This window comes from Hippocampus comes, unplaced genomic scaffold (genome assembly GCF_001891065.2).
Source record: "Hippocampus comes isolate QL1 unplaced genomic scaffold, H_comes_QL1_v1.1 scaffold177, whole genome shotgun sequence".
Taxonomy (NCBI): domain Eukaryota; kingdom Metazoa; phylum Chordata; class Actinopteri; order Syngnathiformes; family Syngnathidae; genus Hippocampus; species Hippocampus comes.
The window spans coordinates 503,243-528,356 of record NW_017806158.1 but is presented as its reverse complement, the minus strand read 5'-3'; the positions used below and the strand labels follow the sequence as shown (position 1 = coordinate 528,356).

Below are 25,114 nucleotides of genomic sequence, written 5' to 3'. Positions count from 1 at the left end.
GAAATTGGATTTCACCACACACCTTATATCCAGTGTGATGAAATCCCGTGGAGGAGGTCACGCTGCTGCTTTGCAATCCTTTGCTGAAAGAGTCGAGAAGGCAGACATAGGATTTGAATGCGTTGCATTATTTCAACAAACAAATTGAGAAATAGTACAGCGCATGTGCATCACACACTAAAGACAAAAGTGACCAGCAAAACACACGAATGTTGATTCAAATCCATTCTCTTTTTGGCAGTACAATGCCATCACTATTTATGTCGGATATTCTGAAGTGATTTTGGTCATTATCAAGAAAACCTTTGGAAAATGTCTCATCCAGGTCAGGTGGGCAACAGGCAAGACACTTTTTACTATGCGTAGATTCCCAGCTGCTGCTTGTCCAAAGCCTGGATTAAAAAAAAAAAAGTAGATTGTTTTAGGAAGGTTATCCAGTATAAAAATCATTTGTGAGTTATTTTCTGTGGTGACCCCTGACAGGAAAAGCCAAAGGTCACCTCTTTATATTTGGGAATATTCTAACTATAATAGCACCAGGAAGCAATTCCACAAAATTTCGATATGACATGTATAAAGGCCAAACTCTCTTTACTATAATGCTTGTCCTATTTCAGGTCGCAAGTGTGATGGAGCATATCCCATCTGATTTTGGAGAGAAGTGTCATCGATTATGAAAAAAATGCCAGGAAATCACAGTGCACAAATGAGAAACAATCATTCATCACATCAATGGAAACTATATCGCGTTTAGTTGTTGTATGGTGCCCACCTGTATCAATCCGGCTGGATTTTTTTTCGATGTAGATCTTGCACCAAGCTAGGTTTTAATCCAATGATGCAGTTAGGAAGTGCCTTCGGTTGTATTAATGATATGCTCCATGTCCGAATGGTGGGCATAAAAGACCACATTTCTTTTCTGAAATGAGACATGAGATGGTGAGAGTTAGTCAGGAGTGGTCATTAGTATTTTCAGAAGAGCAAGAGTAATTATCAGCCTGAAGGAAAGTTTGTGTGTGTGTGTGTGTGCGTGTGTGTGTGTGTGTGTGTGTGTGTGTGTGTACTTAATTTTTAAAGTAATATCGAGGAATAGCAGTGTGCCATGAAAAGATAAATGTTTGGATAATGCCAGTTTATTTAAATACTTTTTTTAAAATTTTTAAAATGCTTCATGTTTATTTAATGTTGAGAATTTCTAAATGTTTATCTTTCCTCAATTTTAAAACCATTTTGTCACCTTCTCTCGGGTATCCCTCAAAGTTATATTATCATTGAAGTAGTCTTTTTGATTGACATTTTATACTCTGTTTTTGTTCATTGTCATTTATTTCTATACATCTAAGTGATTATAGGGTGGCACGGTGGTCGACTAGTTAGCACGTCCACTCACAGTGCAGCGGTGGAGGGTTCGATTCCGGCTCCGCCCTTCCTGGAGTTTGCATGTTCTCCCCGTGCCTGTGTGGGGTTTCTCCGGGTACTCCGGTTTCCTCCCACATTCCCAAAAACATGCATGGCAGGCTGAATGAACACTCTAAATTGTCCATAGGCGTGAGTGTGAGCGTGGATGGTTGCTCATCTTGTGTGCCCTGCGATTGGCTGGCAACCAGTTTAGGGTGTCCCCCGCCTACTGCCCAAGGACAGCTGGGATAGGCTCCAGCACGCCCTGTGACCCTTGTGAGGATACACAGATCACAACATGGATGGATGAATCCAGTTTGCTCTTGCAGAGTAACGCTTGATTTTATTTCATTTATTTATTGTAGTCACTGTCATCCATGAAGGTGATATTCATGATTGCTAATTAATATTCATTGACATAAATAGCGTCCCCGCCCCAAATCACATTTTGTGACTGGCTGCGGTGGCTCCGCATGACTTGACTTCGATTCCATGCACAAGAGGTGCAACGGAGACGAGTCGCAGGCCCACGTGTGTACGTGTTTGCCGAGAGCACGCCGTTAAATTCACCCACGTGCACGCGCGCGCGCGCTTGACTCCTCCCCGGCAATGATTAAATGCCGCCCGGCCGTCTCAGGTCCTTGCAGTTGAAATCAGTCATGACGGGGGAGCTGTGAGCTGGGACCTTTTCGCATCGTAACGCGTAGACATAGTACATCCGATTTTCTTTCCCGGCCGGTGTTGACGACCAAGAAACATGAAGACCATCCTTGCCGCATACTCGGGCGTGCTTAAAGGTAAGCACCGGTGCGGGGAAGGCTGCAGCAGGAGCTCCTGAATTGCACGGATCAAACAAATTAGTTGCCGTTCTTGGACACAGCATACTTAAATACTTCTGTAAATATATACAGCTCGTACATGCTCGATTTTCTGATTTGGATGATTAATGCAATGTATTTTTCCATGTTGTGATATTATTTTGACTGTGAAAAATAAGGATATGAGAAATGTGTATATTTGGGGTTGCCAGATCTTTCACCTGTCATCCTTAATCCAAAATCACAGGAACACCATTGATTTAGAGACTAAAGAAACTTTGTCCAAACATGACAGCTCCTGTTCTTTGTAAATATGGAAGTTGATTACCATGAGGAGGAAAAAAAAGAAGAAAAGAGAGCAGTCATGCAAATGTGTATCTTTCGCAGCACTTATTTTCCTCCGCGTACTTTTGTTCAGTCCACACGTGCCGACTGTCACTATGCGGATGAGGGCATGCCATGTTTGTGTACTTTTCTGTCTGCTGACCAGTTCGATCTGGATCAGCGCGATCATTGGAGATCAACTGCCAGCAAAATGTTTTGCTTAAGTGTTGACGGTGGCCCTAAGTAGTCATGAGGTCTTAGATTGCAGGTACGGTGGCCTAGGGCCGGGTTATTTTCAGTGTGGAATAATGAGATTAGTCAAATCTTCGGAGGGATGTGTTCTTGTTTGGATCTCAGTCAGACTTGACTCTTACTATTGATTTTCACATGAATAATTCGTTCTTGCCCCAGTGCATGCAGTCTTCTCACGTGTTACTTTCTGGCTTCAGTGTACTTTGTAATTTGACTGCAAAGGGAGGATGCGAATAACGGTTACCTGTACCTTTAATTCCTTCCAATACTTGACAGGTTGTGATTCATGACAGGATGTGACCCCCAAGACTCTGAACACATTTTTTTTTCCCTGCGACTTTCTTCGAGCTTCTTCAGAAATGTTCTTTTCTTGCCTTTGCGATTTCTGTCCAGGCACCGGCTCCAGCATCCTATCCTCCCTGCAGGACCTGCCTTTGGCTTTCTGGCCATGTGGATCCAAGATAGAGAAACATCTCCAGGTCATCGCTGTGCTGCAGTGGGTCATCACCTTCTTAGCCTTGGGTATGTGCGAGTGTGTGTATGTGTCGGTAATGGTACATTCGAGTTAAGTTGGAAGAAAGTCAACAAAAACCTAAAGAATTAGCATGCAGTCTCATTAGTGCCAAGTAGGTCAGATCACTAAGCTGCATACACATGCTTGGGCCTTGTGGAGATTCTGTCCTCTTTAAACTGATATAATTGGATATTTTTGAGTTCCCACTTTTCACAGTTGCCCACTCCTCTTTTTTTTTCTTTCAGGGGCAGTCTGCACTGTTCTGCTAATCTACATGTTCTGTACCGATTGTTGGTTTATCGCTGCCCTTTACACCTCCTGGCTCATTGTTGACTGGAACACCCCGAAACAAGGTATTTTCACAGCGTCTCTCGTTGTTTTTATGGAGAACAAACATGTGATGTGACTCTACTAATCGCATGATGATAGCGGATTTCCGGGCCATTACCCCCCCATCCCTCTCCCCAAAAAAAAAAATGGTCGAAATTTCAACAAAAAAGGGACCTCAATTGCGTCATTATATCATCAGTGAGTGCTTGTGGTTTTTGAGGTGTGAAATTGATTGGGCGATGCACGTACAAAGATTCTGCTCTGTTTGGTAATCAATGCTTTGAGTGTCCTTTTTTTTTTTGCAGCTGTGTGAATGAAGGGAAAGACTTGTTGAGAATATTGACACAAGAGCCTACCAATGTTATAATATAGTTTGTCTTGATGAATAATTTTTAAAAACCATCCAGAATGAAACAAAAAAAATGCAAAAATTCATTCATCGACTGATGGGAAAAGTAAGTCAACTAATACGAAGTTAGTTGGATTGGTCAATTTTTCTGTCGAATGTTGGCCAAAGTGGGGGGGGGGGGCGAGGGGGCTGCCTCTATCATTAGCGATATTTAGCGACTTTCACAAAGATGGATTTCGATAATGTAGAAATGAATTATGTGAAAATGTAACACAAAAGGCTTTATTGTTTATTGCGACACGTCTTCCAACAGTTTACAAATGCTAATGACAGAAACATGCCACGATTAGCAAAACGCTGGATTCACACATTCAAAATTTTGAGATCCGCATCATAAATGCTCTCTTTTCGTATCGATTCAGCTTTCTGAAAGGACTGTGATAGATTCAAAAATACTTTTTTATACTTCATTTTTATGACAATACACAGTTAGACCATGAAAGCTTTCAATTCGAACCGTAATATACATTTTAAGCCATATTGCCTTGTAGAGGGAAGCTAGTCTGCTTCCTGACCACTGTTCAGGTGCCCTTGAGCAAGGCACCAAACCCAGCACCAGCAATACTATACTATACTATACTTTACTATACTATACTATACTATACGAGACTAGATTCAATTTCATAATATACAGACTAGAATTAAAAAATAAATAATAATTGTAATATTTTTCCTGACCAGGTGGGAGGAGATCTTCATGGGTCAGAAGTTGGACAGTGTGGACATACTTTCGAGACTACTTTCCAATTAGGGTAAGAAATCTCAACGGTTTGTTGTTTGTCACTGAGATAACCTGACTTTTGATAAAGCATCAAAGTTCATGGAATGGACAAAAAGAAAAGAACACTAACTGCTGAGCAAGTTGTTGTCCATTTCTGATTATGTTTAGGTATGACTTAATAGATAAAAGTTATCAGACGTAGGTTCACCTATCAGATATCTTCTAAGGTCTTGATGTAACTTTGTCCTGTCTGATAGACTAAAAGGTGAAAAGTGTTTTTGGAACACATTATCCTCCTACATTACAGACCAAAGCCCAAGTGTTTTTATCTTAGGACTTTGGATGTTTCTTGGGCATTCATTTCATGTGCAATTACTCTTCAGTGAGATCAACAATATATTGTGCGGAAAGGACTATCTACAGTGTGTTGACGAAACCAAGGGGATGGACATGAAGTGATGCCGTTCAAGGTTGAACTTTGTCCATCACATTGATCTATACTTGCGTTGTGCCCTGTGGACCTTAGGACCATTTTCTCTGTCGCTGTTGTTGTTGTCATCTTGAGAAATATCAGTGATGCAAAAGGAACAAATCCCAGGCGTAGAGCATTCTTTGCTGAGGTCTGCTTTTAAAAGTTAATCTCTTGAAACGGTTTTCACATGAACCTCCCCAACACACGCGCGCGCGCGCGCGCACACACACACACACACACACACACACACACACACACACACACACACACACACACTGTATTTTAGAAGTACCGCAATATTTCTGCAGGGTAATCAATTTTTAAATTGCTTCCTATCAATTGTGAACAACTGACTGTTATTTACACGAGCTGGAGGCTGACTGAGCAAAGTTTAAAGGAAATCAGGAGTTTGACCGTTACGAAAGCAGTGATATGGAGTTCTGGGCAAATCTTGAAAGGCTCAGTTCTGGTTGCTGTATTTGGAGAAACCAAAGAATGGTGTCCCTTGGCGTTGACTTTACTCCCCATGACAACCAGGTGGAGTTTTGTGATACTAAGGAGATCTTGAATGTGATCTCATTTGCTAATGTGGTTATGCAACTGTTGTTTGAGCAGCTCCTCAGTATTGTGTAAACATTGAGTCGACTCTTAAGTCCGGCGAACAGATCAGGACGCGGTTAACGTTGTCTTGTTCAGATTAATTGACCACCATAACGTGCAAAGTTTAAATATGTACTATGTGCAAAAAAGAAGAAAAAAAATCCAACTACTAACTTAAGTTTTATGTCTTGTTCATGGCAGCCTGAACAGGTGCACGTGAAGTACTGCATCCTGGGTCATTATTTTATAACGGCAGACGAGGCATGATCCATTGATAAGGATGTCCTGGTTTCTTCGTTGCTAATGAACAAACATTTGAATTCAGGGCACAAATGAAAAAGACAGGGTGTCACAAATTATTCATTGATGTACTTAGTTATTTGTATCGGCGTATCTTACGCAAGCATAGGTAAATACTTGAAAAAGTAAAGCTTTTTTTTTGTCAAAATATACGGAAGGTTTTTGGTGTTGTCGATAATGTAAAATAAAATAAAGGCGAAGTTGATTCATCGATGAGGCCATCGAGATATATATATATATATATATATATATATATATATATATAGACTGTACATATCATTTTTTTTTGTATAGCAATCAACCTTTTTCGCATTTGTGGATTGGCGTCACGTAAAGACAGATTTTGACATACAAATACAATGCAACTCACCATTACGCCATTACACTGAGTGTAGTTGTTAAAATTAGCAGGAGCCCCGTGCAAGTTTCTCTTCAACAAACCGGCCCGTGTCATCTTGCGTTCCATCTTGTGTTGGCCGGGCCATTCTAACCATGCCGTGGCAGCAGAACGAATGAGCCGAAAGTCCTCCGTAAATTGGAAGACAGATGTGGAGTCGTAAAGTCGACTAGTCCACTAGTCGATTCAACCACGATTTCAAATGGATATCGATTTTATGACTTATTTCTCAAAGATACTGATTCAATTCCACCTGACTTTTAGCTGTGTACCAGAAGAATAGTGGTAAATGGTGTCCTGTGTTTTTCTGTCCATTCAGTTTAGCCCACAGATGTGAAAGTCAAGGCCCGGGGGCCAGATCCGGCCAGCCACATTATTTTATATGGCCCGCGAAAGCAAATCATCTGTGTCAACTTCCATGATCCTTCTTAAATCTGGACCGAAATCTCAAATTGTCATATGTAATAAATAACGGTAACATTTTGCAATAAGTTTACACTCACTTGAGCAATCATTTAACAATGCTTGACTGATTTCAAAACTAGTGAGCCATCTTTTATTTATTTATTTTTTGTGTACAAGTAATAATACAATGTGATGATTAAGCATTTATTCGGTTTCACTGTCGCAACGGCCCTCCGAGGGAAGATGTATCTCCAAAGTGGCCCACGACAAAAATGAGTTTGACACCCCTGGCTTAGCCATTAAGTATTTATTTTTGTATTTATTTATTTATTTATTTGAACATTTTGTTGAATTTTCAGATCGTTGGAGAGATAATTGTCTCATATCAGCCTACAAAATTATATGCATTTTTGGGAACACCCTCAATGACTTTCTATATTTATGTAGACAAAACACATTTTCATGGACAAACAAACTAAGAGTTGCATTTACGTTGTGATTTTTTTTTCTTCTTTTAAACCTTCCTCACTAGTCCTTGTTGTGTTATTCCCTAGCTAATTAAAACCCACAACCTGCTGCCCAATCGAAATTATATCTTCGGCTACCATCCCCATGGCATCCTCTGTTTTGGAGCTTTCTGCAACTTCGGAACAGAGGCTACAGACTTCTCCAAGAAATTTCCAGGCATTAAGCCCTCTCTAGCAACTTTGGCAGGGAACTTCCGAATGCCTGTCCTACGAGACTACCTGATGTCTGGAGGTGAGTGCCTTTCTTATGAGCTATTCTAAAGGGAAGATAATGCTGATAATTGTATCTGTCAGACAACAAATCTTTGCCCTTTTGCTCAGCTGAAATCGCTTCTGTTGACTTCGCTTTAGTTTGTTTGTTCTCCAGAACGTGATCGAGTAAATGTGTTTTTACTGTTAGGTTATTTTAGGACAGTGTTTCCCAATCTGACAGCCGGGATCCATACACATGTGCAAGTGCATACACACAAGGGATAAAATAATGACACTTTAAATGGTTACCATTTAAATTTTTAATTACGGTAAATAGTAAATGATAAACCAAAATGTACGGTTGATTGTGTATTTTGGTTTTAAGGTCAAGGTTTAGTTTCCATGAAGTTACAGCAAGGGGACAAAGTCAAAACTAAAATTGCTTGTCGTTTGGGTAAACATCAACAGATTTCAGGACGTTAAAATGAATTTAGGAAAAAAAAAAAAAAAAGCAAAATTGCTACCGGTAAAGACACCTAGAAATAAAATATTCTGCGTGCTCCAGCTCACCCAGACTTTAATGAGATTAAAGGGTATAAATAGCAAATGGAGGGATGCATGAAAAAAATCTAAAATAAACATAATGTATACATATGATAAAATATACATACAATAATCTATCACAATTTTAACATTAACTTATTAGCAAAGCGCAGCATCCACGTTGGAGGAAATTATAGACATTTTTGAAATTATTTAACAATTTAATTATCAACATGCTAAGCCTAATTTGATTAAATAGCTCCTAAACTTCACAGTACATTTCTTGCAGTACACATAACTCTAAAAAGACTATATTGGGTCCCGGTCTAAAAAGAGTCAAATTTAAGAATAAGATATTAACGAACCCACAACCTTCAGATTGGGAAACGGCCACTATGCCACCTGAGCCATGCCACTACTACTGTGACTTGGTAAATCGCTGTTGTCTCCAAGACCCCGATTACTTAGGTCTCCTTTTGGACTTTCAAGAATTTCAATTGACACCGGTGATTTTGTAGCTCACAGTAGGATAGGCAAGGCTCAGGTGGAAGAGTGGCAATGTCCCAATCTGAAGGTTGCGGGTTCGTTCCTCAACACATTAGTGACATTTTTAAAAATATATATAAATAAGCTAATACTACATAAGTAAAATTTACTGAAAAACTCCCCTTGAAAATTTTACTAAGAATTTCTCAGTGAAAAAAAAAAATAAAAAGTTTTTTTTTTTTTTTCCCCAGTCAGGATTGCTCCAAATTTTTGTCAGTGTAAACTTTACTCTTGAATTGTGCTCTGTTTTGACTGGGACCAAAAACAGTCTTAATCCATTCATTAACTGAACCGCTTTATCCTCACAAGGGTCGCGGGGCATGCTGGAGCCTATCCTCGCTGTCTTCGGGCAGTAGGCGGGGGACACCCTGAACCGGTTGCCAGCCAATTGCAGGGCACACAGAGACAAACAACCATTCACGCTCACAATCAATCCTTCGAACAATTTAGAGTCATCACTTAACCTACCGTGCATATTTTTGGGAATGTAGGAGGAAACCGGAGTACCCGGAGAAAACCCGCGAAGGCACTGGAAGCAAAAGCACCACAAATTTATTGCAATAAAGTTTTATTCAGGTTATCCCTCCCCGAGTTGTCAAATGCCAGATTTGTTTTAGTTTTTTAATTCACATTGTTTCCTTAGTTGCAATTCGTCTTTGCTGTATTCTTATAATTCCAACGACAATAAAAGTTGGGGTGAGTGCGCGTGCGTGAGAACTTATATCTGCTCACAATTTTCTGCCTAGTTTAGATGCATAATAGCAGGAACACACCTTTTCACCGCACACTTCCATGAGCCCAAAATAATTTGGGATTCTGACTCGATTTCACAAAACCACAAGAGAAGACATTTGGTTTTGGTTGCCGTTAATCTCCCCCCTCAAATGTTTCAGGTATTTGTCCTGTCAACAAGGATTCCATTGACTACCTGCTGTCATGCAACGGCACAGGAAACGCAGTGATCATTGTTGTCGGAGGCGCAGCGGAGTCGTTACACAGCGCGCCAGGCATGAACTCTGTCATTCTGAAGAACCGGAAAGGCTTTGTGAGAATGGCGCTCCAAAAAGGGTGAGCGGGCATGACTTGGCGCGATCCATTTTCAGATTCAAATATCAGTTGGGGGCGGCCTGGTGGTCCAGTGGTTAGCAATTGGGTTCAATTCCCGCTCCGGCCTCCCTTTGTGGAGTTTGCATGTTCTCCCTGGGCCTGTGTGGGTTTTCTTCGGGTACTCCGGTTTCCTCCCACTTTCCAAAAACATGCATGGCAGGCTGATTGAACACTCTAAAATCGTCCGTAGGTGTGAGTGTGAGCGCGAATGGTTGTTCGTCTCTGTGTCCCCTGCAATTGGCTGGCAACCGGTTCAGGGTGTCCCCCGCCTACTGCACGCTGATAGCTGGGATAGGCTCCAGCACACCCCCGCGACCCTTGTGAGGATAAAGCGGATCGGAAAATGAATGAATGTCAGTTGGAGGAATTCATCAAATCAAAGCTTATCTTGTTCCCATGTACATTCACTAAATCACGTTGTGCCCTTTTAGAGAGGTCATACATGAGTCGGTAGTACGCATTTTATTGGTAGAGGCCCGCAGAGAACCCAAACAACCCTGATTATGTCAAATATCACTAAGGATTATGAACGGGTTTCACCTTTTAAAGCAGATTAGAGCTAGGTAGAAAACAAATGCAGTTATGCAGACATTACAACATAACAGCTTTGTAAATGTTCAGACGAATGAGCTACTTGCGGTACTGTACCTCCCTCTGAATTTAGCCAACAACTGCTGCTTACTCCACTGTGATTATTATTCAATGAAGTTGGAGTGGAAAACTCAATTACACGTTGTAGTTCTGGATGGGAAAATCAAGCGAAAAAGCTTATGATGTTGCAGAAAATGACATAAATCATTGATCGTTGCCAAAACATAGATATGGTTCAATAATTGAGTCGAAGCTTAATATTTTGGCAACAAAAACAAACCTGCCCGGCGGGCTTTCACCACTTTTGATGCATGATCACATCTGAAGCATACTGATTTGTGTGTTTCTTGCTAGCAGCCATAACAAAAACTTCCATCTGTTTTTTTTTTTTTCTAATTGTTGTCCATCCAGTAGGCTGAACAGCTGTTCATCTTGCATTGATGAACTAAAATTGCTTCTTTAATGTGCGGATAATGTTGTAAAATGTAAAAAAATGCAATTAATACTTTATGTATGAAATAAGCGGCCCGGTGGTAGAGTGGTTAGCGTGTCGACCTCACAGTGCAGAGGTTGTGGGTTCGATCCCGGCTCTGGCCTTCCTGTGTGGAATTTGCATGTTCTTCCCGTGCCTGCGTGGGTTTTCTCTGGGTACTCCGTTTTCCTCCCACATTCCAAAAACATGCATGGCGCAGGCTAATTGAACACTCTACATTGTCCCTAGGTGTGAGTGTGAGCGCGGATGGTTGTTTGTCTCTGTGTGCCCTGTGATTGGCTGGCAACTGGTTCAGGGTGTCCCCCGCCTACTGCCCGAAGACAGCTGGGATAGGCTCCAGCACCCCCTGCGACCCTTGTGAGGATAAAGCGGATCGGAAAATGGAAGGATGGATGGATGAAATAACACGCCAGCTATTCGAGCTTTTTTTTTTTTTTTTTTGAAACATGTATTTCTGTCGATGTCCTTAGGTCTGACTTGGTTCCAGTATATTCCTTTGGGGAAAATGATGCGTACAAGCAAGTAATCCTGGAAGAGGGCACTTACTGGAGAACTCTCCAGAAGAAGTTACAGAAGTTGTTAGGCTTCGCTCCATGCCTTTTCCACGGATGTGGCCTCTTCTTTGGCAACTCCTGGGGTATCGTGCCATACGGCAAACCGATCACAACCATAGGCAAGTGCACTTCAGCCTCTTTCTGTTGGCATGTAATACGCCAATTGGCTAAATGGCTCGCCGCAATGCTCAATGTGTTTGATTTTTTTTTTTTTTTTTTTTTTTTTTGTATTGCAGTCGGGGAGCCGATCACAGTGCCAAAAACAGAGGATCCGTCTGATGAGATGGTGGATCTTTATCACGCGATGTATGTTAAGTCCCTCCAGTGCCTGTTTAACAAGTACAAGACCCGTTTTGGCTTCAAGGAGAGTGACATTCTGTACATCGAGTGAAAGAATGAAGGGGAAACTCTAAACACTGAGAACTGTGTAACTTCTGACCCACCTCACCTTCAGACCGCTCCCCATCTCAGTCCAGCCCCGGAGCCTGATTGGGATCATCTTTGGACTCTAATCTACATGAGCACATTTTGCTTCCTGTCTCCCAAGCAAAAAAACAAAAAAAGCGTAGACTGTCCTCAGGGATTGGCAGGTTTTGAGAAAATGGCACTGCGGCTTGGACCAACATTTGAACATGACACACTGTGGAATCCCTGAACACAAGTGCCTTTTGTGTGTATATTTACATTTTCTGACTGAAGGCATCCAACTATATTATGCGTGTCATGTAAATGCAGAGGTGAAGGTAAGGACTTCAAAATATATATATGCGTTCACATAATTCCCCACAAAGCTCTGTAAAATATTATTTTATAAAAGCACAACCAATGCATATTAAGTGTACCACTATGATAATCGGATGCACAAACCCACAGATGAATGGGGTTGCCAAAGAGCTACTGTGTCCGCACAAACACAAGTACAGCACCAAATGTCTTCTTAAGGAAAGCCTCTACTTCTCCATGGGATTCCTGTGTTGAAAATGCAATATATGTCTGCGTGTGATTTTTAGACTGCCATAAAGTATTAATTGTATTCATTATCGAGGAAAAAGAAGCCTGTGTCGGTGCTTGTCTCTTGAATGAATATTTCCAATGCACTTTGTCTCACCGATTCTATTCCAGGGGTTTTGTCACAAGAAGGAAAAAAAAAACCTAAGGTTTTGACATAGAAGATGATTCTCATTTATTGTCCAAGTGGTATTCAGGTGTGGATGGATTTGTTCTGCCGTGAAAAGTGAAGTAGTGGCCTTTATCTTCAAGTGCTTTTGGAGGGTTTACGACTGCATTCCAGAGTGGATAATATCAATAAATATACTCGTTTTTAAATTGAAGGCATCCTGGATTACTTTGCAAATATGCAGTCAGTGTTAATTGGGCAAAAAGGAAGGAAATGTCTTACATAATGCCTTATGTGTATTACCGGATATTGGAGGGTGTCACTCTTTGATAAAAAGTGTGATAGACTGTATGCCAAAAATCATCACACAATTTGGGTTTGGGATTGCCATATTTTAAAGGTAGTTATTCATTTCTGACTGTCATTTGGAGATGAATGTCCACTGGTTTTGCTATTGTGAATTTAATATAAAGTGCAGTGTAATTCATGTGCAATACAACTGCAAGAATTGCACGGCAAAGATTTGTCTGTATGATGTATGACGTGTGCCGAACTATCTTAAATTAAACTTTTGTATATTTTCAGAAGGAATGTATGTGGACGTTTTTTTTTTTTCATTGGACAACAGCAACAAAGTCTCTGGTCATACCTTATGGCTTAATATGTACTATTTCAGCTTTTATTATGTGCACCAGAATACAAAACACTTTCTTCGCCTCCTACAAACTAAATACAGTACTTTATGCAAACAATTCTATTTGCCATTTTATCTGTCGTTGTATATTAAGTCTTATCTGAGCTCTGCAATTATTTCTCATTTTGCTCTGAGCACTCTTTATTGGCAACATGATGTCTATAACTGGTAATCGTTTAAAAAAATACTGACAACTACTGATTTAAACGGCAGTTTTAAATTCACACAACTCAGAAATTGCACATTTTTGGTACTGGTGCTGGAATTTGGTTCTTAATTGTCGCGGTTACATTGATGGTGAGGAAAAAAATGTACGTTGTTGATCTGCTACTGATTACAATACAATATTTTCAAAGGCAGACCACAAGTTGAATGGGAAAATGGCTCCCTCTTGAGGACATATTGAATATTACACACAAAAAATGAGATTAGAAATGTCAGGTCCACTTGACGTTCAATTTACTGTAGAGTACTGTAATTCCACTCCGTTGCACTCGTGTCCATAACACCATCAAATAATCTCTTCTCATATTCTCCCAAATCACAAAAACTTGGGATAGTCTGTCCAATTAAGTCAAGGTCAATTAAGTAAATGTATTGTGCTTTTCAGATTCATCCAGAAATGTTACCTGAAAGCCAAATGACCGTGCCCAACCTTTTGTACGGTGTAAATGTAGATACACTGTAGATACATAAATAAGGAAGCCACCAGGTAAATAAATAGTGTGACCAAAGTTATTTATTTTCCTGTAAAGTGAACATAAAAATGTCTCATAAATTGGACACACTATAGAGAAGTCACAACAAGCCTACAATCTTTGAAAAGGAAAAAAAACAAAAAACGGCAAGTATGCTGGCACGTGTCATTCAGCCCGTGGCTCACTCTACATGGCAGCCATTTGAGCACACTTCTTGATGGTTAATACTTACGTTGCACTCACAATGCTTTACTAGGTGCGTCAGCGGGCACTATTTTAGCCACGCCCCCCACCCCCACGCGGGGGGGGGGGGAATCAGGAAAGATGAAAGGGTGATAAACAGTTTAACTCATTATCAACACAACTGTGTACCACACAGTTCTCAGTGTTTTAACGTATTCGGCAATTATCTTCAAACATAAGTTATGTATTTCTCAATTCATTAAAGATACATGTACTTTTAACCAAGTATCGCTTTGAATTACTTTACACAAGACTGCACTTAGAGTACAGTATATATTTTCACTTATACCATTAGCTAATTTACCGTTGTTTTGATGGCAAGAAAGTCAGAGCCAACGCTAGCTATAGACCTTAGAAAAACATTTTTTGTTATGCCAAGTAATCAAAACAGGTGTTGTTGTATATAATTGAGAGCAAAAAAAAAACCAATCATTAATTCACTTTTATTTGAGTAAGAACACACAACTTGAGTACAGGGTGTGAGTAACTTTGCCACCGTGCATTGGTCTAGTCCTATCTGGCTGGTATTCACAAAACTACGGATGTAGTGGTTCAATCAATGAGGATGTTCTCAAACAGTTAATTGACTTTTGTGCTTTCACTTTTATGAACCAATCGGATTTTTCAAAAATGCCAGGTATAAACCAGCTGCATCAAGTAATGCAACTGCATAAAACTCTGGCTTGTGAAGTCAGTCACGCTGTTTGAGGACCACTTCCTTATATTCCGCTGCTTTGACAGATTTCAATGTAGGCCCGCCCATGGTCGAAGAGAAACAGAAAAACTAACCAATAGTCTGACGAATTTTCAGTTTCGATCGTTGTTTCCTTACGATGGACGTTACATTTTAGCCAATCAAAAGCGTTTGCGTCACAGCACTTAACCGGAGACGGATTTCCGAACAGTGTAGCAAAATAGCATTTCCAGTACTTTGTTTACGTCCTGTTGGTTAGCTGACAGCTGGTGTGGCTTGTTAGTTGCAAAAAGAAAAATAAAGGAAGCAAGGGGGAAAAAAACATTAGTGCGTTTCTCGTGCGGACGCCTTGACTTTAAGACTGAAAGCCACGATATCTGTGGATGCTGGTCATGGAATGTTTTGTTGAGTGAGGGCGCCCCGCTTCGATGCCGACAGGAGGATGAGCTCCATCACCGGTCGGGTTCTCGCCATCGCCGCCGTCTCTGTTACCAACTCTGGAGCTTCATCATCCCGATCCTTGCACGTCGAGCTCACATCCCAGCAGGTATGCACAAAGGCTTTGAACACACCCTGACACGGATAAACATTCAGCTGACCGGCAGGCGACTCGGACAGTGCTGCCTCGGTCTATAGGTGTCTTGTAAGAGTTGAGAATGTCAATTGCAACTGCTGCCTGGAGGAGTAAAGCGGGCCTGTCAGGCTAGCTCGGAAGCTAACAGCTGCTAGCTTGCGGGTCGCTAGCTTGGGTGAAACACCGAGTCCTCGAAAACCATTTACTCCGACATATTCGACTCGGTCTCCTGTTTTTCCGGGTTGTTTTCAAAATGTGCATGGACTCACTTTTTTATCCCCCTGCAAGAAACACTTACGGTATTCCAGCAAGTAAACTTTGTGTTCGTGCTCCCAAGTGACAGGAAGAAAAACCATGGCATATGTCATTACTGGGGGTTTGCTTGCACTGAATGAACATCGGAAACTTGAATAGTTTTCACCTGACGTTCACTAAAATGTGCCTGAAATAAGTTTACGATTCATTTGTCATACGTTGACGTTTGACAGTGTAAAAGTTCCAAAGGCATGCTATTTCAATCACGAGTCTTTAACAAGAGTCGGTCGGCTCGTATACGTGCAAGCTCTCAAATGATTTAGAAATAATCATATCGTGGCAATGTTGTGCACTTGTTAATTTCATTGCTTGGCTCACCACGGCTGTAATCAAAGTTTACTGGGTTAACCTTACAGGAAAAGTGTAACGTCAACAATGTCCGACTAATTTACAATGCGACACTAATGGCTAAATGAATTTTTACCACTATGTACTTGTTTCACCAAACATGTTTAAAATTTGTTTTCATAAAATAGACGTTTTCACACCGGTGCGCAGTTTTATAATACTGTTCTATATATTCCAAGCCTGTCACTCACGTGTACTGTAGTCACATGGGCAGCATTAACAGAGTTCCGCAGTTTTCAGTCATACTGACCCATGTCAAATAGATTCGGTTCCATGAATGATGCGCTGTTGGAGAATACAATGTTTGTGCTTCTGTAACATATCATTACTATTTCATTGTTTGCCATTATTTTCCTCAGTGAAATACCTGTAGTTCTCCAATTTTGGGATGATTGTGCTAATCGAGGTATGGGTGTTTGAAAAACAAAAGAGATGATGATAATCTTAGCAGTATTTGCATGACGATGCAGCCCTGAACAGAAGCCCAGTCTGTCGTATTTTACAGCGTAAAGTAATTTGTGTCAAGTGACCAGCTCATAAGATTGTCTGCATATTTTTCTTGTCATTTCTTCTGATGTCACATGTTCACTTGCATGACTTTATTCACCAGAATATTAAGAGGGCATGAAGAACATGTTCTCATGTTGCTCCTGCACCAAGAGTGGATTCCCACATTTGCAAAACCACCTATTCACCTTTAACTAACTCTAATTAATATTCGATTATTGTGTCGGGTTGCAATCAAGGGATGGAAGAATCTCTGTTGGAATGTTTCTTCAATACGAGTGTTGGAATGAGTGGATTATTGAGGTGTTGTGCCATCATGAATGTCTGAGTGTATAGCTGTTATCATTTTCTTGTTCAGGGCCACAAAATTAGTTGAGACTGAATCAACAGCGCCTTTACTGGTTGCCACCACCCCCAGTTGATTTGAAATGCGCTCAAACAAATATCTATTGATTTATAAAAAACGATGAATTGTCTGCATAAAATGAAACCAAGAAATGGTCCCACCCTTTGCATTCATGTTCATTATGTAGATGCACATTCTTTAATGTGGTGATAAAGCAAACGAAGGGAAGCAAAATATTTTGAAACCATTTGTTGAGAATAGTAAAAAAGTAAAAATGTGCTATATGGAAATCGCCTATATATCTGATCATTTTAAGTCTATTTTCTTGCCCTTCAGGAGTTTGCTGTTAATCACAAGGTCTTTTATAGCTTGATTTTTGGGAGCATTCTTTCCTTTCACAGCAGTTTCACATTGCAGTCACAACCTTTTCTCTCTGCCTGGGGTTCACATTCAACCAGGCGTACTGACATTTGAAAGTCCCACATGGAACAATCAGTGTTCTTGTGTCTGAGGCTTTTAATCGTATAGGGAATCCCATGACTTCCATATAATCTCAGTATGACTGCAGGCGTGCAACTGTGAACCTGTCACCAGGGGCACGGTGCACCATTGTAAACACGTTTGCCCAAAGCCCGGGACATGATCAACTTTTGTATCGCGAATCTCATTTCCAATGTAATACGAGTTGGCACTGCCATCTGTATGGCATGGCAGTTTTTAGACAATGGATTAACAATATTATTTTTAACACCCGCAAAGGTTGAATCCAAGAAAGTCCCGTTGCCTCGATTTGACTTTTGCAGATTACCATGACCTGGATGACTGAGAATCAACATAGACACAGTGTTTCTCAGACTATAAAAGGTTGATTTATAACATCTGTAGACCAATTCCCCTGTTCTAATGCGTCATTCCTTAAAATTGAAGTTAAGTGCTCAGTAATCTGGTTATAAAAGTCATAGGGCTTTTTCTGTGCTTAAATGTGAGTACCGTATTTTCTGGATTATAAATCTCTCCGGAGTATAAATTCCACTAGCCATAAAATGCATAATAAAGAAAAAAAAACATCTATAAGTTGCACTGGAGTAAAAATCGCGTTTTGGGGGGGAAATTTATTTGATAACATCCAACACTAAGAACAGACATGTCATCTTGAAAGGCAATTTAAAATAAAAATAAAATGGAGAACAACAGGCTGAATAAGTGTGCGATATGTTAACATTACATATAAACAACGACCTGAGAACGTGCCTGCTATGTTCACGTAATATATTAAGTGTTATTCAGATAACTATTGCATGAAGAACATGCTAACAACTATACCAAACCATGAGTGTCACTCCAAATCACTAAATCCAATGAAATCTTCACCATTCGTATCACTTTGAAACAACTCTGACAACTCCGGAGGTAGAAGATGCGGCGCTTCTTTTTCTACGTCGCATACGTCCGACTCATCGTCGATTTATCAACACAGGCTCAGCGCGCCCTCTTGCGGTTTAATATGAAAATAACGTGAAATGATACAATAATTTGTTAATTATTAATTTCACACATAAATCGCTCCAGAGTAGTTGCACCGCCGGCCAAACTATGAAACAAACTGGGATTTATAGTCCGAAAAATACAGAAAATCTCTGTTATGAGCGCACGTCTCTTGGTGAGTTCCACCATAAATATGTCATGCCTCCATTGTACAAAAATACAGAAAATCTCTGTTATGAGCGCACGTCTGTAAAACTTGGTGAGTTCCACCATAAAGATGTCATGCCTCCATTGTATGAATCATTGATGTCAATGTCTGTTTTAGTGTCTTCTGTATCTGCACCAGTGCCAGAACGGAATGCTGGTTCTGTGTTTTCAAATGAGCAATTATTTCATCCTCTAACTCAAATTGAATTTGGGAATTTTGGCTTTGTTTGTTGTCTGTTTTTCGACCATCTCTTAATGCCGTTCTGTTTTATTCTGTCTGTCCAACAGAGACGATTGCGTCATCTCCGGAGTATCGCCGCAAGAAACATTGTCAATAAGAATGGCTCTCCTCTACTGGACACATACTTCACCCTCCATCTCTGTATAGGAAATCGCATTTCTAGTGGTCAGTGTGAATTGAACTAGTTGGCCTTATTGGAGAGAATATCGTTATCTGGCCCACGTTGCCCAGCAACTTTATCAAAACCATCACAAAATGAAACAAAAAAACCCAACAACTTTAAATTGATTTCTGTGACTGATTTTCCTTCATTTGTATGTGTCCTTTTAATCACCGTTTCCTCATGTCTTTTTAGATTTTTACAAGAGTGAAGTCATACGTGACTCACTGGTGAGTATGATTTTTATTTGTAAAAATTAATTAATTAATTGGAATAGCAGTCTCAAAGTATGAAAAATACAAAAAAAATTTGAAGAATTAAGCAGCATGTGCATCATAATTCGTTGTGACTGTATGCTTTTTTTCCGTCTGTGCATCTTGACCACCAAGTCAGTATATCACAGACATTCATAAAATGCAATGAAATTATTATATTTTTTTGCCAAGGATACAGAAAAATATGCCTGTGAATATTGTATTCTGTTGTCTGTGTATTGCACCACCATTAGTGTTGAAACATCCATTACTTAAAGGATTTGTTAGCCCATCAACGGAATTTTGCATTGTTTGTTAGCATTAAGCTAAGCAGACTTTCCCAAGGCAAACCCATGTTTTAAAAACTGATGGTATCATTTTCTTTGTTTTATGGAACCACAAGGGTTAATTTGACAGTAATCTTTCACTGGCAGTGGCATTAAATATCTTCAAGGGCATTTTCGGAAGAATCATTTTTACTGTCTTCCAAACTGCCACTTTTTGTGAAATCAGTTGAATAGAGTTTGCAGCGACGATCAAATTGTTGCTGTCAATTAGAGCCCACTCCCCCCAAAAAATAGACCAAATGATGGCTCGTATATTAAAAAACTCAAAAGTCGGATCACTTTTATCTCAAGGCAACACTGTCTGTCATTTTTGGTATGGGGCACGCCTTGATTTTTTTTTTTTCTTTTTCTCTATTGTATGAATTTGGAGGAAATCAGTACAGACCTTTCAGCAAGGACTGGGGAAGAAAGAGTGTGTGTGTGTGTGTGTGTGTGTGGTGACACAATTGTGATAGTAACTGTGGTCTCAAAGGGTCCAAGTGCCTTTGAATTGGGTCCAAGTGACTTTTGGTCAAGGAGTTCATTGGTGGACTGAACAAATTTGATTTAAGTTCACCAACATTTTGATCTCATTCATTGATATCTCAATTTCCCTGTTTAAAATGGTAATCTTTTTAAGTGGGGCCCCAATTCTACTCTGGGCCTCTGTATTTAAAGGAGATCTTTCAACACTACTCCAAGTCGGCTCCACATGTTGTTGTCAGCCTTGCTGTTGAGTCATGAGCTGACCTAAGATGGTTTCAGGCATGCTGCTCGGTACCCCCCCGGGAGACCTCGTAAAGCATGACCAGAAGTCATGACTCCTTTCAACTCTGTGCTCAGTTTCCCCTCAAACAATTTACTGTTGTTGCAGCTAAAAGTTTTCTCGTATTCTGTCTCAATCCTGTCATCTGTCTTCATGAGAAATGTTTCCTGTCGAATCTTCCTGTTTTCATTCAACAGTGGCTTTCTACTTCCTATTCGGTGACTCTCACTAGTTCTGTGCACTGTCACGGGATGTTTTTTTTTTTTTTTGCAGCTCAGTGTCCTCTCTTGGGCTAAACAATGAATCAAATTAAATTTGACATTAAAGTTGAACGGATGGCAGATTTCCAATAGCAAAGGCTGCAATTTCAAAAAAGAATCACATTTTGATTACTTTTCAAAATTTCAGGCCTTATCCTCTCCTGTCTGTCTGCGAGTGAGATTCAAACAGATTTCCGTCTCCTATTCAGAGACTGATTTCAACATATCACCGAGGGAAGAATCAAATTTTGACACCAACCTTAAAGCGTACTTCGAAAAGTAATTTGTGAAATCACGTGAGTCTTAACAACAAAAGTCAGATCTGCTTCCCGTACGTAGTGCTGCTTTTTGTATTAGCGTCCCCACATAGGACGGAGTCCTTTAAATCGGCCCTCTCGAACCATTTCATGCACCCTGTAACCTGATAACATGTTAAGCTGTCCACTGTAGTAACTGCTGTCCCTCAAAGGGTTCATGATGTAAACAATCCCATTATGACATTAAATTTGACAGATGTATGCATTTCTGTCCAATATTCACACTAAGGTAATATTTTGACCTTTCTCACATAATTAAATAATACTTAACATTCGGTGCAAGAGAATCCGTTCTTTTTGTTAATTCAAATTACCGTACAGTGATATTTTACTGATGATCTATATGTGTGCGTGTTCTTAATTTTAAGAATCCTACTTGGAGGAGTCTGGACTTTGGCATGTTGCCGGACCTTCTGGACACCTCGGTGTCTTGCTTTGTGGTGAGGATCTGGGGAGGACAGGATGCACAGTACCAGCTCCTCATAGAATGGAAAGTTAATCTCGATGGCCTCCGGTACACAGGGCAGCAGGTCAGCCACCACACATGAAACTATAATGTCATCGTAAACTTTATACGTGGGATGCATGTAAGACAAATTTATGGGCATTCATTAAAAAAAATAAATAAATTAATTTAAAAAAAAAAATACTCTGCATGGAACACTCTCCAATAACTTCATAAAATTTACCAGAACTGTTATTTGTTCACCCAAGCATATGAAACAAGCATTACTCTTTGTCCAGTGAGCCTGTATTGTTGTTATCTCCACAGATTCGATCCAGGAATACAAATGAGATCATATTTGGGTTGAATGATGGCTACTACGTGGCTGACTTTGACCATAAGGTACGTTATTTGTCCAATTTCCAGAGAGCTCTTGGATCATGATTTGTGACAATGTGCCTGATTTCATCGCTAATGTACTTCTGTCACAGGATCATTTGGAGCGCAAGAAAAATAGTCTACTTCAGGTCGACCAGAGCTCAGTCAGAAATTCCTACAGTGTTTTCTCCTTGCTCAGGTAAGATTAATTACCATAGGATGAAACAAGAGGATATGGTATTGGGCAAATCCAAGTTATGGGTTAATTTTTATTAATTTTTTCTGCCCATGCTAAAATTAAAGCAAATGCTGATGTATGTACTATTGTTCTTCTTTCGAATTATAGATATTTATTTATTGTGAAATGTATTACTTGGGGCGGCCCGGTGGTCCAGTGGTTAGGGCGTCGACCTCACAGTGCAGAGGTCTTGGGTTCAATCCCTGGTCCGGCCTCCCTGTGTGGAATTTGTTCTCCGGGCCTGCGTGGTTTTTCTCCGGGTACTCTGGTTTCCTCCCGCATTCCAAAAACATGAATGGCAGGTTAATAGAACACTCTAAATTGTCCCTAGGTGTGAGTGTGAGTGCAGATGGTTGTTCGTTTCTATGTGCCCGCCTACTGCCCGAAGATGGCTGGGATAGGCTCCAGCACCCGTGGTGACTCTTGTGAGGATAAAGTGGATCGGAAAATGAATGAATGAATGAATGTGTTACTGGGCATGTCTGGCTCACAGTGGAGCAGTCCTGGGTTTCAATGTGAGCCCTCATATGTAAAATCAGGGTCACCAACGCCGGTTCTTGAGAGCCCCCTATTCAATGTTTTAGGGATCTTCCTCCTCCAACACAGCTGATTCAAATGGTGGTGGACAGGTGTCCTTGAGCACCAGAGTGGGTGACTCGTGCTCTAAATTGTGAAAGAAATAAAAAATTGGGGTTCGTTTTTTAAAGTTTTTGAATTGGGTAAATATATGCTTGCTGTCGTATTTGCATGGTGATGAAATACTTCACTGGCAAAATAGATGCAGCCCAAAGTAAGACCACCAGAGGGAGGTGGTGATTTGTTGAGTGAGTGTCATAGGGGGAAATCCTGCCTCACCATTTTAAGACTCTCCAAACAATACGCTGACATTTGTTGGTAAACATTAGTTTGCTTTTTAGTATCTATAAAATGTAAGAAGTACTTACAGAAGCCACAGGGGCATTCCTTGGGGGGAGCCCTGTGGTAAATATAGCCAGATGACGTACTAGGCTCTAATTACACACATTTAGCCGAAGGTCCTTCAAATTTGGATGGTTAAAGTTCGACTTTACCAATAATAAGAGAAACATCCTGTCATTTGGGTCATTAGGGCAGTTTCCACTAACATTTTCAGACTATTTAAACATTTAAACAAGGGTTTAAAAATGAGTCCCATGGATTCAGAGTGCAATGAAATGAAAGGAATTATGCAATAGTCTTTTAAACGCTACTCATTTTATCTAGACGTACCATTGGTTTATATGAGAGGAGAGCGGACCTCACAACTTGCGGTACTAGTTTAGTCTAGTTTACCTCTGCCCTTTTGCTTCTTCTGTTATTACAGCTTTCTTTTCCGCTTTCTTTCTTTTCGTCCGCACCCAGTGGGACTCCACATGGTTTAGCACGGTTACGGTGATCTATCTTTGGCCCTCCTGCTGCTGTGGCCTGCAACTCCTTACACCTATTAAGATTCTTCCCTGGTTTGGGTGTGTTGATTTGCTAAAAATTGTAGAAGGATTTGATATATTTGGACACCACGAGAGATTCTCTTCAGGCCCCAGTGATAGACAGGCATTATGGGCAGGATTCTCTAATTTAACCCTTTCAGGCACCAATAATAACATCATAACCTGTCCACTGTAGTAACCGCTGTCCCCGAAAGCGTTAACTTGGGAATTGATTAAAAAAAAAAAAGAATCATCGTCATCTACTGTATGTTGTCAGTTTCTGTGTTTAGCAAGCTTTCTGATGATACCGGCATTTTGAAAATAGGATCAAGAGTCAGAAAATTCTGATTGTTTTGGGGCCATCTTTTGCACCTTTAAACCTTAGATGCTTGAATAATTACGGTAAGCTTGGAAACCTCAAAACCCCGCGTGCATATAACTTAAAATTTTCACAAGCCCTGGGTTTTATCCGACACCCTGTTGTATCGAATGTCACGGTCAAAGGATCGAATGTTTTTGTTTGACAGATGATTATCATCTTCAAGGGTCGAGTGCACAGCCATAGTCATAACTTCCTGTAAATCCTGTTTAGTTGTTTGGTGTCTGTCTTGTGTTGGAATAAGAAAGTTGCCGTGGTTAATGAGAATACTTGAGGTTCTCTGGACAGTTGCCCTGTAATTGAACCCCTACGGGTGCAGATGGCACTATCCGCCGGCTTCACTCTGGTTCATATGTTGTGCGATTGTGCCTGAGCGCCAGGCCAAAGGCAAAAAAAAAAGAAGAAGGAACGATGGGGGCTGACATGCGTGAAAAGAAGAGTGCAGATAACTGTTCTCACCTGGTGGGGGGGAGACCGTATCAGATTCTCCAATTGCAATCACCTAAACACATGAAGCTGTCAAAACAGATTTGCCCTGATGTTCCAAACCTCTATCTTCAACTGTCATCACTGTCACCTCAAGCAGATTAAAAAGTGTGGGCATCAAATATGAAATGATTTTACTGCAGGTGGCCTCAATTATCTTTACATATTTTTTTATTATTATTTTTTAGCTTAGCCGCAGGAAAGAGTTTCATCTTGGGGGGAAAAAAGGCCCCTGAGGATTTTTAAAATTATCCCAGCATAATTCAAGTCTGTGTAAAATGAGACTCTCGCACCAAATCCAGAGTACACGCCACAGGAAATCTCAATTCACACCACTCTGACCCAAACTATTTGATCCAGATTTAAAATTGCATGTTTGTCATACATTGGGTTAGGAAATACATGGTACTCTACGGCACCTGAGTCGCATTTAAGTTCCCCATCCCTTGTCTAAGAAATTGTAGATGCTGTTTTCATTATTGCTCTTTAAACTGTGTCATGCCGGGAAGGAGTTGAAAAAATGTGCTGAAACTTTTTTTCCCCCAATATATATATATATATATTTTTGCCTTACTGTAGGCTCCACACAGCCCAAAGAGCCATCAAACAGACCCAAGTGACAGTGCAAAAGATCGGGAAGGAGATTGAGGAGAAGCTGAGAACAACAGCAACATGCACCGTGCGGGTGAGTGCAGTCA

The 25,114-nt window shown here is 40.4% G+C and overlaps 2 protein-coding genes across 2 annotated transcripts in view; both read left to right on the top strand.

Moving 5' to 3' along the window:
* Positions 1–2,016: 2,016 nt before the first annotated feature.
* dgat2 (diacylglycerol O-acyltransferase 2) lies at positions 2,017–12,641 on the top strand. The gene is made up of 8 exons (XM_019895325.1): positions 2,017–2,195; positions 3,186–3,314; positions 3,552–3,659; positions 4,727–4,797; positions 7,495–7,699; positions 9,642–9,816; positions 11,410–11,612; positions 11,730–12,641. The coding sequence occupies exons 1-8, from the start codon at positions 2,156–2,158 to the stop codon at positions 11,882–11,884; spliced, it is 1,086 nt and encodes a 361-aa protein (XP_019750884.1). The 5' UTR covers positions 2,017–2,155; the 3' UTR covers positions 11,885–12,641.
* Positions 12,642–15,140: 2,499 nt separating this feature from the next.
* uvrag (UV radiation resistance associated gene) overlaps positions 15,141–25,114 on the top strand; it is a 55,803-nt gene continuing 45,829 nt past the window's right edge. The window contains exons 1-7 of the mRNA XM_019895277.1: positions 15,141–15,486; positions 19,010–19,127; positions 19,318–19,352; positions 21,414–21,575; positions 21,818–21,892; positions 21,982–22,067; positions 24,996–25,101. Coding sequence (XP_019750836.1) covers positions 15,382–15,486; positions 19,010–19,127; positions 19,318–19,352; positions 21,414–21,575; positions 21,818–21,892; positions 21,982–22,067; positions 24,996–25,101 — 687 coding nt within the window. The 5' untranslated portion in view covers positions 15,141–15,381. The remainder of the gene's footprint in view (positions 15,487–19,009; positions 19,128–19,317; positions 19,353–21,413; positions 21,576–21,817; positions 21,893–21,981; positions 22,068–24,995; positions 25,102–25,114) is intronic.

Bases quoted from the DNA above. Each gene is read 5' to 3' on its own strand.
- dgat2 (XM_019895325.1), top strand. From the start codon at position 2,156: ATGAAGACCATCCTTGCCGCATACTCGGGCGTGCTTAAAG. The intron at 2,196-3,185 runs GTAAGCACCGGT...ATTTCTGTCCAG, and splicing joins ATACTCGGGCGTGCTTAAAG to GCACCGGCTCCAGCATCCTA. The intron at 3,315-3,551 runs GTATGTGCGAGT...TTTTTCTTTCAG, and splicing joins CATCACCTTCTTAGCCTTGG to GGGCAGTCTGCACTGTTCTG.